Genomic DNA, 16,072 nt, shown 5'->3' with positions numbered 1-16,072 from the left:
ATTCATTTGCGCCATTCTTCTGGAATCCCGCTGACTGAGAGATTCGCTTTTGCATTTAGTTGGACGTTAAGTTCGACGTTTGACCCAACATTTTTAATTTAGGTCGGCCCAAATTAATTTGGATCGACCCAAACTACCATTTAGTTCGTCTCATGTGAAGTTCGACGTTTGGCCCGGGCCTTAGTAACACTGTATTCTGAATTACAGAAGTTGTATTTGACGTATTTTTATATAGCATTTAGTGATGCGTAGAATGTTTTCAATTCTTTTATTACATATATACATACATATACATATACATATACATATACATATACATATGCATATATGTATATACATATATATATATACATAGAATTAGTGTACTTACTGTCCTCGTCTGTTCTCACAATGATAGGGGTACTGAGAGGTCCACCTCCTTTTACAGTAGACGCAAAGACTGTGATGTTATAATCGGTGAATTCACTGAGATTTCCTAAGGTAATGTTAGTAATTGGAGCAACGACGGTTTTTGTTACTTCAGGAGCTGACGGTAACGCATAGTAGGTAACTGTATAGCTTAATATAACACCATTTTCATCAGGTCCTGGAACTTCTCCCCAGCTGACGAAAATACTTGTAGAGCTTGTGTTATATCCTTGGACAGAAGTAGGAGGAGCACTTGGTTCTAAAAGACAATAACTTTGATCAATTGAGAATCTGAAGGCTTTTAAACAGAGACAAAAGTATTTCACTATGTATTTTGAAATAGTATACGTTTATATTTCTTTGCATGGCTATATGTGAATTAGTGTACTTACTGTCCTCGTCTGTTCTCACAATGAAAGGGGTACTGATAGTTCCACCTCCTTTTACAGTAGACGCAAAGACTGTGATGTTGTAGTCCGTGAATTCATTGAGATCTTCTAAAGTAATGCTTGTATTTGGAGCACTGACAGTTTTGGTTAGTTTTGAACCCGGTAACGGAGGCAAGGCTTCGTAGGCAACTGTATAACTCAGTATAACACCATTTTGATCAGATAGTGGAACTTCACTCCAGCTGACGAAAATGCTTGTAGCGCTTGTGTTAAATCCTTGGACAGACGTTGGAGGAGCACTTGGCACTGAAAAGAATTGAAATTTTAAATTTAGAGCGTGTTTTCTTGGGAAATCCGAAAACGGATTCTTCGATCCGAAAACGGATTTTCCTTTTTTTTTTTTTTGGCGAAATTCATAAAAGCATCCTGAATCCAAAGGATCCAAATCTAAATCCGGATTTTTGAGGTTCACCAGCGTTTTTTTGGGAAACGATTTGAAAAAGGTATTTTTGACAAGAGGTTTTCGATGCAAAAATGATACACAACAGCTATAGTACATGACAGTTAGACCAAATGTTTTTTTGCGCCATTTGTACCGTACGATCGAAGACACGAATAGGTCGAAAATGTTTAGGTTTCCTGCAACCTAGAAATTACACTTAAAGTTTATTGACAGCAATAATATTATCCTTTTAAAAAGAAAGAAATACTTCCTACGTCTGATCTCGAGGAATTGACAAATGGCGTGCTATTGTTGTCTAACTGTTGTAAGACAATAATATAAATATTTCTGTTAAATTATTTTATAGTGAAATAGAATCGAATGTTTGTTTTCGTAACCTTTCCTATTGCCGCGTTTTTTTTTTGAAGTGCCATTACACAAATTCACTGCCGTGCTACTGTAGTCATGATGAATTCATGTGACGTTATGGACCGTAACGATAACCGTAACTAAAGATTTGTGGTATTTACCAATGCCGGTAAAATGTTATGGTAAAATGATGACCTTCAACCCTAACCTACGACCTGCAACCTGGACTTTTCACCCAATTAAAATAATTATTACAACTAGGAGTGCATGTACCTTCTTCGTCTGTGGTTTCATTCACTACGGAGCTTGCTTGACTTTGCCCAACTGTATTATTTGCAAACACCCTAAGGTAGTACATCCGACCAGGATGCAGGCCCTCGAGAGTAGCGTTGGTTATGAGGCCCGATACTATACAGGAAGTGTTGGACAATCCTTGACAGTAACCGTCACCAAAATTTTGATTGTCCTCACTAATCTCCACTGTGTATGAGCTGATTTCACTGTTTCCATCAAAACCAGATATCCAGGAAATTGTTATTGTCCTGGATGTCTTTGATTCAATCGTCACATTCCGGGTGAGTCTGGTTTAACTGTTGAGTTAATGACATAGACTTACAGCAAATCATTCGAAGCATATGAATGTGACTTCAGGTGTTGTTTACTATCGCTGTGCACGATTTAAAAGACAGTAGAGACAAATATAGTGGTAAGATGAGGAACAAATTTATGCTATTTGCGTACAGGTAGTACGTCCAACCTTCTACGGAACGGATACGCTTCACGGTGGAGAAAGGATCATTTGAGATCCTCTTAAGGTTGTTAACGTGGGGCGTGTTATGCTAATTTCCGGTAGCTTAGAAAAAAGTCATCATATATTGCGAGTGACCAGTTGTTGACTTCATTGTCAGTTAAAGTCCCTCGGCCCACGGTGAAAGAGTGACACGACATTGCTTTCCGGAATTTAGTTTCCTTCTGCTCCCAAGAGGATTTTTTGAGATTTCTGACCCTTTTAAATGAATTTTAACGATCACTTTGGCGATTCTAAATTCTTCTGGAAATAATGAAACATACTATACCACTAAATACTGTGGAATATGTGATAAGAAGAGCTGCTATGAGAACAATCAATAACTTGGGACCATTCTCAGACAATCTGACCCCATGCAATTGCATATTGTCGCATATGAAATGTATTTATGCATCTTTTAAAGGGCGACTTTGTCGAGTAAAGGTTTGAAAGCGAGTAAGCCATTTCTCGTTGTTTAATTATGGGAGCAGCATCGTACATCAATACTTAGTATTGTAGAAATCAGGCATACAGATCGCACTATTTTGAGTTTTTTTTTTTTTTTAATCTTAGTACCTGACCTTTTTTTAATTAAATAAAGCACCTTGTAATTGGTGACGTTGTCAGCCCTTTTTTCGAAGAATCAGGGCATTGTGCATTGTCAGATGGAAGGTGTAAACTGCAGTGCCATGTATGCTATCACGAAACGGTGCCTAAGGCATGGTGGTAATAAAACCACGAGGAGTTTTTGGAAGACACTGTGATTGTCACAGATAAGACATAACACGCAGATTGCACAGGTTAGGGTTGCAGATCATTGTTTCGCCATAGATGATACAACCCAAACCTTTATTAATGCTAACATTAAGCCTATACATCACTATGCTTTAGATAATGTTTAAGCGTAAGGTTAGCATTCTTGTAAGGGTTTGGGTTGTTCCAGTTATGGTAAAGTGATGACCTTCAACCCTAACGTACGACCTGCAACCTGCACTTTTCACCCAATTAAAATTATTATTACAACTAGGAGTGCATGTACCTTCTTTGGCTGTGGTTTCATTCACTACGGAGCTTGCTTGACTTTGCCCAACTGTATTATTTGCAAACACCCTAAGGTAGTACTTCCGACCAGGATGCAGGCCCTCGAGAGTAGCCTTGGTTATGAGGCCCGATACTATACAGGAACTGTTGGACAATCCTTGACAGTAACCGTCACCAAAATTTTGATTGTCCTCACTAATCTCCACTGTGTATGAGCTGATCTCACTGTTTCCATCAAAACCAGATATCCAGGAAATTGTTATTGTCCTAGATGTCTTTGATTCAATCGTCACATTCCGGGGTGAGTCTGGTTTAACTGTTGAGTTAATGTTATAGACTTATAGCAAATCATTCGAAGCATATGAATGTGACTTCAGGTGTTGTTTATTATCGCTGTGCACGATTTAAAAGACAGTAGAGACAAATATAGTGGTAAGTTGAGGAACACATTTTATGCTATTTGCGTACAGGTAGTACGTCCAACCTTCTACGGAACGGATACGCTTCACGGTGGAGAAAGGATCATTTGAGATCCTCTTAAGGTTGTTAACGTGGGGCGTGTTATGCTAATTTCCGGTAGCTTAGAAAAAACTCATCATATATTGCGAGTGACCAGTTGTTGACTTCATTGTCGGTTAAAGTCCCTCGGCCCACGGTGAAAGAGTGACACGACATTGCTTTCCGGAATTTAGTTTCCTTCTGCTCCCAAGAGGATTTTTTGAGATTTCTGACCCTTTTATGTGAATTTTAACGATCACTTCGGCGATTCTAAATTCTTCTGGAAACAATGAAACATACTATACCACTATATACTGTGGAATATGTGATAAGAAGAACTGCTATGAGAACAATCAATAATTTGGGACCATTTTTAGACAATCTGACCCCATGCAATTGCATATTGTCGCATATGAAATGTATTTATGCATCTTTTAAAGGGCGACTTTGTCGAGTAAATGTTTGAAAGCGAGTAAGCCATTTCTCGTTGTTTAATTATTGGGAGCAGCATCGTACATCAATACCTAGTATTGTAGAAATCAGGCATACAGATTGCACTATTTTGAGTTTTTTTTTTAATCTTAGTACCTGACCTTTTTTTAATCTTATTAAATAAAGCACCTTATAATTGGTGACGTTGTCAGCCCTTTTTTCGAAGAATGAGGGCATTGTGCATTGTCAGATGGAAGGTGTAAACTGCAGTGCCATGTATGTTATCACGAAACGGTGTCTAAGGCATGGTGGGTAATAACTTGACCACGAGGAGTTTTTGGAAGACACAGTGATTGTCACAGATAAGACATAACACGCAGATTGCACAGGTTAGAGTTGCAGATCATTGTTTTGCCATAGATGATACAACCCAAACCTTTACTAATGCTAACATTAAGCCTATATAACACTTTGCTTTAGATAATGTTTAAGCGTAAGGTTAGCATTCTTGTAAGGGTTTGGGTTGTTTCAGTTATGGTAAAATGATCACCTTCAACCCTAACCTACGACCTACATCCTGCACTTTTCACTCAATTAAAATTATTATTACAACTAGGAGTGCATGTACCTTCTTCGTCTGTGGTTTCATTTACTACGGAGCTTGCTTCACTTTGCCCAACTGTATTATTTGCAAACACCCTAAGGTAGTACATCCGACCAGGATGCAGGCCCTCGAGAGTAGCCTTGGTTATGAGGCCCGATACTGTACAGGAAGTGTTGGACAATCCTTGACAGTAACCGTCACCAAAATTTTGATTGTCCTCACTAATCTCCACTGTGTATGAGCTGATTTCACTGTTTCCATCAAAACCAGATATCCAGGAAATTGTTATTGTCCTGGATGTCTTTGATTCAATCGTCACATTCCGAGGTGGGTCTGGTTTAACTGTTGAGTTAATGACATAGACTTATATCAAATCATTCGAGGCATATGAATGTGACTTCAGGTGTTGTTTATTATCGCTGTGCACGATTTAAAAGACAGTAGAGACGAACATAGTGGTAAGTTGAGGAACACATTTTATGCTATTTGCGTACAGTTAGTACGTCCAACCTTCTACGGAAGGGATACGCTTCACGGAGGAGAAAGGATCATTTGAGATCATCTTAAGGTTGTTAACGTGGGGCGTGTTATGCTAATTTCCGGTAGCTTAGAAAAAAGTCATCATATATTGTGAGTGACCAGTTGTTGACTTCATTGCCAGTTAAAGTCCCTCGGCCCACGGTGAAAGAGTGACACAACATTCCCTTCCGGAATTTAGTTTCCTTCTGCTCCCAAGAGGATTTTTTGAGATTTCTGACCCTTTTAAATGAATTTTAACGATCACTTTGGCGATTCTAAATTCTTCTGGAATCAATGAAACATACTATACCACTAAATACTGTGGAATATGTGATAAGAAGAACTGCTATGAGAACAGTCAATAACTTGAGACCATTCTCAGACAATCTGACCCCATGCAATTGCATATTATCGCATATGAAATGTATTTATGCATCTTTTAAAGGGCGACTTTGTCGAGTAAATGTTTGAAAGCGAGTAAGCCATTTCTCGTTGTTTAATTATTGGGAGCAGCATCGTACATCAATACCTAGTATTGTAGAAATCAGGCATACAGATCGCACTATTTTGAGTTTTTTTTTTTTAATCTTAGTACCTGACCTTTTTTTTAATCTTATTAAATAAAGCACCTTATAATTGGTGACGTTGTCAGCCCTTTTTTCGAAGAATCAGGGCATTGTGCATTGTCAGATGAAAGGTGTAAACTGCAGTGCCATGTATGCTATCACGAAACGGTGCCTAAGGCATGGTGGGTAATACACGAGGAGTTTTTGGAAGACACAGTGATTGTCACAGATAAGACATAACACGCAGATTGCACAGGTTAGGGTTGCAGATCATTGTTTCGCCATAGATGATACAACCCAAACCTTTATTAATGCTAACATTAAGCCTATACATCACTATGCTTTAGATAATGTTTAAGCGTAAGGTTAGCATTCTTGTAAGGGTTTGGGTTGTTCCAGTTATGGTAAAGTGATGACCTTCAACTCTAACCTACGACCTACAACCTGCACTTTTCACCCAATCAAAATTATTATTACAACTAGGAGTGCATGTACCTTCTTCGTCTGTGGTTGCATTCACTACGGAGCTTGCTTCACTTTGCCCAACTGTATTATTTGCAAACACCCTAAGGTAGTACATCCGACCAGGATGCAGGCCCTCGAGAGTAGCGTTGGTTATGAGGCCCGATACTCTACAGGAACTAATAGACAATCCTTGACAGTAACCGTCACCAAAATTTTGATTGTCCTCACTAATCTCCACTGTGTATGAGCTGATCTCACTGTTTCCATCAAAACCAGATATCCAGGAAATTGTTATTGTCCTAGATGTCTTTGATTCAATCGTCACATTCCGGGGTGAGTCTGGTTTAACTGTTGAGTTAATGACATAGACTTATAGCAAATCATTCGAAGCATATGAATGTGACTTCAGGTGTTGTTTATTATCGCTGTGCACGATTTAAAAGACAGTAGAGACAAATATAGTGGTCAGTTGAGGAACAAATTTTATGCTATTTGCGTACAGGTAGTACGTCCAACCTTCTACGGAACGGATACGCTTCACGGTGGAGAAAGGATCATTTGAGATCCTCTTAAGGTTGTTAACGTGGGGCGTGTTATGCTAATTTCCGGTAGCTTAGAAAAAAGTCATCATATATTGCGAGTGACTAGTTGTTGACTTCATTGTCAGTTAAAGTCCCTCGGCCCACGGTGAAGGAGTGACACGACATTGCTTTCCGGAATTTAGTCTCCTTCTGCTCCCAAGAGGATTTTTTGAGATTTCTGATCCTTTTATGTGAATTTTAACGATCACTTTGGCGATTCTAAATTCTTCTGGAAATAATGAAACATACTATACCACTAAATACTGTGGAATATGTGATAAGAAGAACTGCTATGAGAACAATCAATAATTTGGGACCATTTTTAGACAATCTGACCCCATGCAATTGCATATTGTCGCATATGAAATGTATTTATGCATCTTTTAAAGGGCAACTTTGTCGATTAAATGTTTGAAAGCGAGTAAGCCATTTCTCGTTGTTCAATACTTGGGAGCAAAATCGTACATCAATACCTAGTATTGTAGAAATCAAGCATACACATCGCACTATTTTGAGTTTTTTTTTTTTTTAATCCTAGTACCTGACCTTTTTTTAATCTTATTAAATAAAGCACCTTATAATTGGTGACGTTGTCAGCCCTTTTTTCGAAGAATCAGGGCATTGTGCATTGTCAGATGAAAGGTGTAAACTGCAGTGCCATGTATGCTATCACGAAACGGTGCCTAAGGCATGGTGGGTAATAAAACCACGGGGAGTTTTTGGAAGACACAGTGATTGTCACAGATAAGACATAACACGCAGATTACACAGGTTAGGGTTGCAGATCATTGTTTCGCCATAGATGATACAACCAAAACCTTTATTAATGCTAACATTAAGCCTATATAACACTATGCTTTAGATAATGTTTAAGCGTAAGGTTAGCATTCTTGTAAGGGTTTGGGTTGTTTCAGTTATGGTAAAATGATGACCTTCAACCCTAACCTACGACCTGCAACATGCACTTTTCACCCTCCGTTTGTTAGAGGGGTTTTATCTAGGATTGGCAGGAGCATAGTAACATCAAAGATTATCTTAATAAAACGAGAAAATTTTATTTGCTGTAGATTTTTAGGGCTGTTCGTGTTGCCTTGGTAAAGGGGGAGACTGCACCTAGATAAGTTTTGGCTGGAGTGCTTCGGTGACTGGTTTGGATGCGTCTTTTTTTTTTTTTTTGACGGCCCTTATACACATCCACGAAAGGGGTGGCCACGTTCCCTCACGGTCTCGTTCATCAAGATCATGACAGAAAACGAGATTTTGAAGGGAAGGGGCTACCGATCTCCGCACTTCCGAGTGGCATTTGTTTTTTTCTGGATTCCACTTTCTGTTGACAAAATCACCCCTTTTTCCCAGAAAAAAAGGCAGACTTGTCCCATTATTACTCTCACGCTCAAGTCTTTAAGTGAATGCTTACACTTTTATGTTGAAATCAAAGAACGAGAAATATAACTACTCTTGCTACAAACCTCGAATCGCGATTGTATCAGATGAATTATCAAGAATCTTTATAACAAAACATATGTAGTTGGCAGCATCTGTTGAGATACTTTGACTGATCGTCAGCTGTATAGAACTTTCATTGAAATGCGTGATGTTTCCTCGCGCACCGTTCTCCATAGTGGCATTTCTTGATATAAGTAATCCATTCTTCTGCCACCGTACTTCTGATGCCGCGGGTGTAGAGTTGTAGTGGCATGTCAGCTGTATTTCATTTCCTACGATGATAAACTGCTCTGGAGCACCATTGATTGTCACCGCTGGTTCAGCTGCAATTATAAAAACAAACAGATTTTTCTATAACCTAAAAATCTGGATGCACATGTTAACATCTTGGAATAACATGAGGCATGGAATTTGAAACGTTTAGCGTTATTCACTGTAGTTAGGAGGAATACCATTCCTGCTTCTCAAGGTATGGCCACCGGTGAAGTTCACTTAGTCTAGCTTGTCAGGCAAAAACATTGCGATAAAGTGCCGTTGAAGCCCATGAAAAAATTCCTTGATGTACGGTGAATTACCGTAAAGATTATTGCGTTGCCGCGTATTGGTGCGTGGTCCGGACGAGACAAGCATGTCAGCATTACGTTCGACACATTTCAACGTGAAATACACCAGGGGCGTAGCGTGAGATTTTCAAGGTCTACGCACACGAAAAATACGGACGTTAAGATCTACGACAGCGACGGCAACGTTAACGACAACGCCACAAAACAATGATATCATTGGTTAAAAGAACATAAATAATTGTGCTGCACGTGCAGCACGCATTTCAGCACACATATTTTTGCGGTACTCTGCGTAAGGAGGACGTGAAATCACCAGATTTGAGATTTTGACGACAATATGTACATGTAATAAACTCTGAAACCGCTGTTACCGATTTATTTTCACGATAATTCGCTCACATTGTGCGACATGAACGAGATGGAATAATCGCAAAAGAATTATACAAGAGCAAAGTCGCCGTCATTGATCTTAAGGTCCTTCATGTTTCGAACGTCAAAGGCGCTCCGAAGCAGGGTGGTCTGGGGACATGCTTCCCCTGAAAATTTTAAGATTTAGGGTCTCGCAAATGCCATTTTCGACTATTTCCAAAGGACATTACAATAAATAAATCAGTGCGAAATATTGCAGTAGTCAGTTGTTTATATTCAGCACCCATGCATCTTTAGAGTTTTCAGTAAGCTACAAAAAAAAAAAAGGGGGTTTACAAGGAAAGGGGGAAGACGTCGCAAAATTCTGTAATAACAACCTTCTGTTCAAAAATAACCGGGAAATGGGGACTGGTGATGACCAATGACCAATCGTGGCGAGCCCGTTCACACTTTCCCGAGTTTTGTATTGGTTAATACGTGTAATTACTTTGAGTTTTGATCGGTTTACCGAATTGTCTCCGTCTTTTTTGATTGGCCAGGATAAAAAAAAGACATTACATCGTCTTGTGGATGGTAATGATGATCGATGGTGGTGATGATGGGTAGCGATGATGATAGATGGTGGTGATGATGGGTGATGGATGTTGGTGTTGATGGATGATAGTAATGATGGGTGGTGGTGATGATGGATGGTGGTGATCATGAATGGCGGTGATGATGGGTGGGGTGGTGATGATGGGTGGTGGTGATGATGGATGGTGGTGATTGTGGATGGCGGTGATGATGGATGATGGATGATGGGTGGAAGTGATTATGGGTGGTGGAAGATGGACGGAGGATGCTGGCTGGAGGATGAGATGATGGTGAGGGATGATGAAGATGATGGTGATGATGATGGAGGAGGAGGAGGAGGAGAATGGAGGAGGAGGATGGAGGAGGAGAAGGAGGATCGTTTCCCAAACTTCCCCTTTCTTTTAGTGTTTTCGTTGCAGATAACAAAACATCATTTATTATGTACCGAAAGGTTATTGGACTGAAATCAATGGCATTAAGGCTTGACTGCTGATAAAACCGGACCAGGAAAGAGCCTCGTCACCGAGAAATCCGGAAAACGGGCGTGTATATGACTTATTGAAATGAAATCAATGGCATTAAGGATTGACTGCTGATCATTGAAACTCAATTTGAACCAGCAAAATGTCTTATGTCCGGAAAATTTGGAATATCCTCTTTTTCTGTGTATGTTGAAAAGTTGTTCACGCCACCGGTGAAATTCAGCAACAGAAAAACGATTTTAGTGAATACGGAAAAGGTGGATTTCACGGATTTCCCGGAAACATGAATGTTTAATGATTAAACTTGCAATAAAGGCTGACTGCTCTTTGTCACAAACTGTTACTTGACAACGGAAAATACGGATTTCACTGATTTTCCGCAGATATGAATTTTTAATGTCATTCCATAAATATAATATAATATTATATAATATAATATAATATTAGAGGAGGCTAGTGGTGGAAAATCCGTGAAATCCGTATTTTCCATGGTCAAATAAAAGTTTGTAACAAACAGGAGTCACTTGTCACTGCAAGTTTGATCATTAAACATTGATGTTTACGGGAAATCCGTGAAATCCGCCTTTTCCGTAATCACCAAAATCGTTTTTCTCTTTATGAATTTCACCGGTAGCGAAATGACTTTTCAGCATACACGGAAACGGCGGATGCTTCGGATTTCCCGGACACAAGGCACTTCCGATTGGTTCAACTTAAGTTTTAGTTATCAGCAGTCAAGACATGATGCCATTGATCTTAGTCAAATAACTTTTCGGCATGCACGGAAAAGGAGGAATTTCAGGACACAAGGCACTTCACTGGTTCAACTTGTTTGGGTGTTATTCCGCTTCATTCCGGTGTCATTCCGGGTGGTTCCGGTATATTCCGGTATCATTCTTGTTCATTTTGTTTCATTCCGGTGTTATTCCGCCTTATTCTGGTTTATCCTGGTACATTCCGTTCGGTTCCTCTCCGGTCCGTTCCTGTGTTTAGTAACGCCCTTTGAAATGACCAATTGTGTGTAGGTTTTCAACCTGAACTGTCAGACAGTAGTACAGATTACTGGTGTAGCGTGAGTTACGTTCTGTAACTAACGCTAACAAAGTCTTTCAAAGTCTTCATAAATTTTCCGTAGTCTTCCAACTCAAAATCACGTGGAATAACATCGAATGTCGGTTATTACGTCAAGTTCTTCATGGGTCACGCAAAACCTTTGTCTCGCGGATCTCGCCCACAATTATCATGCAACTCGTGCAACAAATCACTTTTCAAATGCTTGGGGATAAACAGCTGAAGATTCTCACTATTTGTCGCTTCATCAACCCACCGCCTGTAAAGAACCAGATCCTGCAACTCCAGTTCGTCATACTGGCTCCAAAGCGACCACAGCTGGCGACGGGATCCCTTCATCTGGTCCTTTAGAGGTCTCTGCCCTTCTGTCAACCACTGTATCGCTGAAGTGAGGGTTTGTGTCGATGGCTTGTTCAATCTTGCGGTGACTACTGAACTATAATGGGGGGCAGCTTATTGGATAGGATAGGTTTCCTGTCTCATCTACACTGAAGTTGTTACTATCAGTAGTACTGGTAGTTCACACACTCAAGGCCACCGGAAAGGAAGTTTGTGGCTCGATAGCCGTCTCAGGCACAGAATTGCCAGGCCACGGCCGATGGGAAAGACTGTCAGCATTGGAGTGTACGCGCTCTGGTATGTCCTCTGTTTTCATGTTGAACTGCTGGAGGTACTCAACCCATGGTGCTTCCTGAGGCTTAGGGTTTTATTCTGCAGCCACAACTGAGTGATCTCTGGTCCAGACGAGCCGTGAATGCTTTCTTGATCGAATATGGGTAGAATGTGTCCGCGCCGTACACTGGGGCATACATTTCAATTTCTTTCGGGGACCACTTCTTTTGCGATTTGGTTAGTGCTTTGGCGTCGTAAGCAATATTAATGGGGCGTTCTTCACCATTTCTTACTTGCGATAACACAGCTGCTACACCTGTTGTGCTTTCGTCAGTTTCCCTTCGAGCCTCACAAAGTGCTTTTTTAAAGGCGTCGAATAATTCTTGGCCATCTCGGGACCACTCAAATTATTTCCCTTTTATTCAAGGCGGAAAGGGGGGCCGCAAGGGATGGCAAAATTTGGTATGAACTTCCTGTAATTGCCAATCTTCCCCAAGAAGGTACGCAACTCAGACACATTCGTTGGGGAAGGCTATGATGTTCCAGTAGCAACCTTTCTGGGTCTCTAGACACTCCTTGGGACGACCGCGCATGACCCACAAATGATACCCTGCTAGTTACATTTTTCAGGTTTCCCTTTCAACCCAGCATCCTCAATTAATGTCAGGGCACGATCCAAGGAGTTGAAATGCTGAACAAATGTGAGTCAGAAGATAAAAACATCATACAAAAAAGCCAAGCGTTTCTGCATTGTCCTTCCCGCTAATAAGGGAAAAAAGGGTGCCGCATTGCAAAATCCAAAAGGAACACGCTTCCATTGCCAGTGGCCTTGTTTTCTTTCTGTCATCCGGGTGGATCTCGAATCAATGGTAAGCAGAGATGAGGTCAAAGGTCGAAAAAAAAGTTGGCCCACCCAGAGTGTTAATCATGTCCTCGACCATCGGGACAGGGTGATGTTCCTTGATAAGTTTACGGAAATCAACACAATAACGGCACAGCCAATCCTTTTTAGAGGCCAGGACAAATTAACCAAGGACTCGAGGAAGGTTCTATCCAATATTTCTCCAACTAACTTCTATTTTCTTCATTTATGTATTGCTGTCACTGTGGGGAGAAGCAGTTGGACATTTCTGACGTGATCTAGATCTTGGGTCACACTACATACTGCCTTGGCATACTTGACCACTATTTTCCACACACAATGCCTTTTCAGTCCCCAACTTTGAGTTAGAATTTTTATTTTCAATACAATTGCATTGTTCAGGCTTTTCGAAAGGGCAAACTTCTAAATCTCGGATAGTATTAAATAATGGTTAGTGATAATCGTCTTTGTAAGAACTGAGCCCTGGGTTTTAACCTGTCACTTTCGTATCATTCCTATCAGCAAGACAAAACTCTTACTTTCTTTACTATATCTGCTTAGTAGCTTTGTTAAAGAAAAAACTAACACAAAACCAAAGAAATGACGGGAAAAACACGAAAAAGAGAAAAAAAAAACACAGAAAACGGAACAAAAACAGCAAAAAAGGAAGGCAATTGAAATTACTGAAACAGCACAACCAGTTGTTATAGATCAGACACCCGAAGAATAATGTTTGGAATGATTGCAATTAAGTCAGAAATAACCAATCAGTGTACACTTACCGTCTTGATCTGTAATGATTATGAGTGGTTGACTGACAGGTCCACCTCCTTTGATAGTAGATGCAAATACTGTAATGCTGTAGTTGGTGTATCCATTCAGACCTGTCAATGTAGCTAGAGTGGTCGGTGCATTGACCTGATGAGTTTGCTCAGACCCATCGGGTAATGCCTGGTAGGTAACAGTGTAACTCAATATAACGCCATTTTGATCAGCAGCTGGAACTTGGTCCCACTGAACAACAATACTAGTAGAGGTTGTGTTAAATTTACGAACGTTACGAGGAGGGGCATTTGGCTCTGTAATGGAAGACAAAAAACAATTACAGTAAGCTCTAAAGTTCGGAAGAGGAACAAATGAACCGCTTGTGTATAAAAACGTCATCAAGCTTTAAAAAAGGGAGCCAAGCAAGTAAATATGACATGGAAAATTAGCTTGCACTTTCCAGGAACGAACGTCCACTGAAGATACGTTTCGACCTTTCACGCAACGCTTTCCTTGAAAAAAGAATCAGCGCAAACTAATTCATGAGAAGAAATTTGTGAATGAGTTAAAAAGGAACAGTACCTCAGTCCACTCTTTTGAAGCCTGATTAAAACTCAAGAAGCAACATCACAACAAAGTGAATCTGCTGAGGATGCAGGAGAATTATGGCCTTTGATTGAGAACAGAAGGAACAAAATGCTGGCTAAACTTACTGTCCTCATCTGTGATGACAACGATAGGTACACTTTTATTTCCAGCTCCTTTGATAGTAGATGCAAACACTGTTATGCTGTAGTTAGTGTATTCATTCAGACCTGTCAGAGAAGCAGTTGTATTTGGAGCAGTCACGTTCTCCATTTGTTCAGACCCACTAGGCAAAGCCCTGTATGTAACGGTGTAACTCAGAATATCACCATTTTGATCATCTTGTGGAACCTCTCCCCAGCTGACGAAAATGCTTGTAGAACTTAAGTTGTGTCCTTGGACAGAAGTTGGAGGAGCACTTGGCACTGAAAGGAATTCATTTTTTAAATTTGATTGTCAGAATATATAGTAATATGAAATATGATTAGTAACAACGGTTACGTGGTTTTTGAGGAGAGGGGAAAACCGGAGTACCCAGAAAAGAACCTCTTGGAGCAAAGTAGAGAACCAACAAACTTAACGCACATATCAGCAAGACAAAACTCTTACTTTCTTGACTATATCTGCTTAGTAGCTTTGTTAAAGAAAAAAACTAAGATAAAAGTAAAGAAATGACGGGAAAAACACGAAAAAGAGAAAAAAAAACACAGAAAACAGAACAACAACAACAAAAAAAGGAAGGCAAATTACTGCAACAGCACAACCAGTTGTTATAGATCAGACACCCGAAGAATAATGTTTGGAATGATTGCAATTAAGTTAGAAATAACCAATCAGTGTACAATTACCGTCTTGATCTGTAATGATTATGAGTGGTTGACTGACAGGTCCACCTCCTTTGATAGTAGATGCAAACACTGTAATGCTGTAGTTGGTGTATTCATTCAGACCTGTCAATGTGGCTAGAGTGGTTGGTGCAGTGACATGATGAGTTTGCTCAGACCCATCGGGTAATGCCTTGTAGGTAACAGTGTAACTCAATATAACACCATTTTGATCATCTGCTGGAACCTCTCCCCAGCTGACGAAAATGCTTGTAGAACTTAAGTTATGTCCTTGGACAGAAGTCGGAGGAGCACTTGGGACTGAAAAAAATTTGATTTTTTAAATTTGGTTTTCAGAGTATATAGTAATATGAAATGTGATTAGTAACAACGGTTTCATGGTCTTTGAGGAGAGGGGAATATCAGAGTACCCAGAGAAAAACTTCTTGGAGCAGAATAGAGAACCAACAAACTTAACCCAAAGAAAGGGGGCCAAGCAAGTAAATATGACATGAAAAATTAGCTTGCACTTTCCAGGAACGAACGTCCACTGAAGAGAAATTTCGACCTTTCATGCAACGCTTTCCTTGAAAAAAAAAAAAAAAAACCAGCGCAAACTGAGATGACTTAAAAAGGAACAGTACGTCAGTCCACTCTTTTGAAGCCTGATCAAAAATCAAGAAGCAACATCACAACAAAGTGAATCTGCTGAGGATGCAGGAGAATTATGGCCTTTGATTGAGAGCAGGAGAAACATAAAATGCTGGCTAAACTTACTGTCCTCATCTGTGATGGCAACGATAGGTACACTTTTATTTC

The 16,072-nt window shown here is 40.0% G+C and overlaps 1 protein-coding gene across 3 annotated transcripts in view; it reads right to left on the bottom strand.

Annotated features, from left to right (window-relative positions):
• Window positions 1-16,072, bottom strand: part of LOC137974466 (protein sidekick-1-like) — a 45,884-nt gene that overhangs the window by 18,189 nt on the left and 11,623 nt on the right. For all 3 annotated transcript variants that reach the window (XM_068821479.1, XM_068821481.1, XM_068821480.1), the window contains exons 5-12: window positions 16,031-16,072; window positions 15,278-15,574; window positions 14,558-14,854; window positions 13,862-14,158; window positions 8,571-8,870; window positions 6,551-6,868; window positions 4,995-5,312; window positions 3,435-3,752 (exon numbers count right to left, since the gene is read on the bottom strand). The exon at window positions 16,031-16,072 is cut by the window's right edge and continues 255 nt beyond it. In XM_068821479.1, coding sequence (XP_068677580.1) covers window positions 3,435-3,752; window positions 4,995-5,312; window positions 6,551-6,868; window positions 8,571-8,870; window positions 13,862-14,158; window positions 14,558-14,854; window positions 15,278-15,574; window positions 16,031-16,072 — 2,187 coding nt within the window. The remainder of the gene's footprint in view (window positions 1-3,434; window positions 3,753-4,994; window positions 5,313-6,550; window positions 6,869-8,570; window positions 8,871-13,861; window positions 14,159-14,557; window positions 14,855-15,277; window positions 15,575-16,030) is intronic.

The sequence above is a fragment of the Montipora foliosa genome, chromosome 10 (genome assembly GCF_036669935.1).
Source record: "Montipora foliosa isolate CH-2021 chromosome 10, ASM3666993v2, whole genome shotgun sequence".
Taxonomy (NCBI): domain Eukaryota; kingdom Metazoa; phylum Cnidaria; class Anthozoa; order Scleractinia; family Acroporidae; genus Montipora; species Montipora foliosa.
Note: the sequence above shows the minus strand (reverse complement) of the source record. Positions and strands in the feature narration are given on the sequence as shown.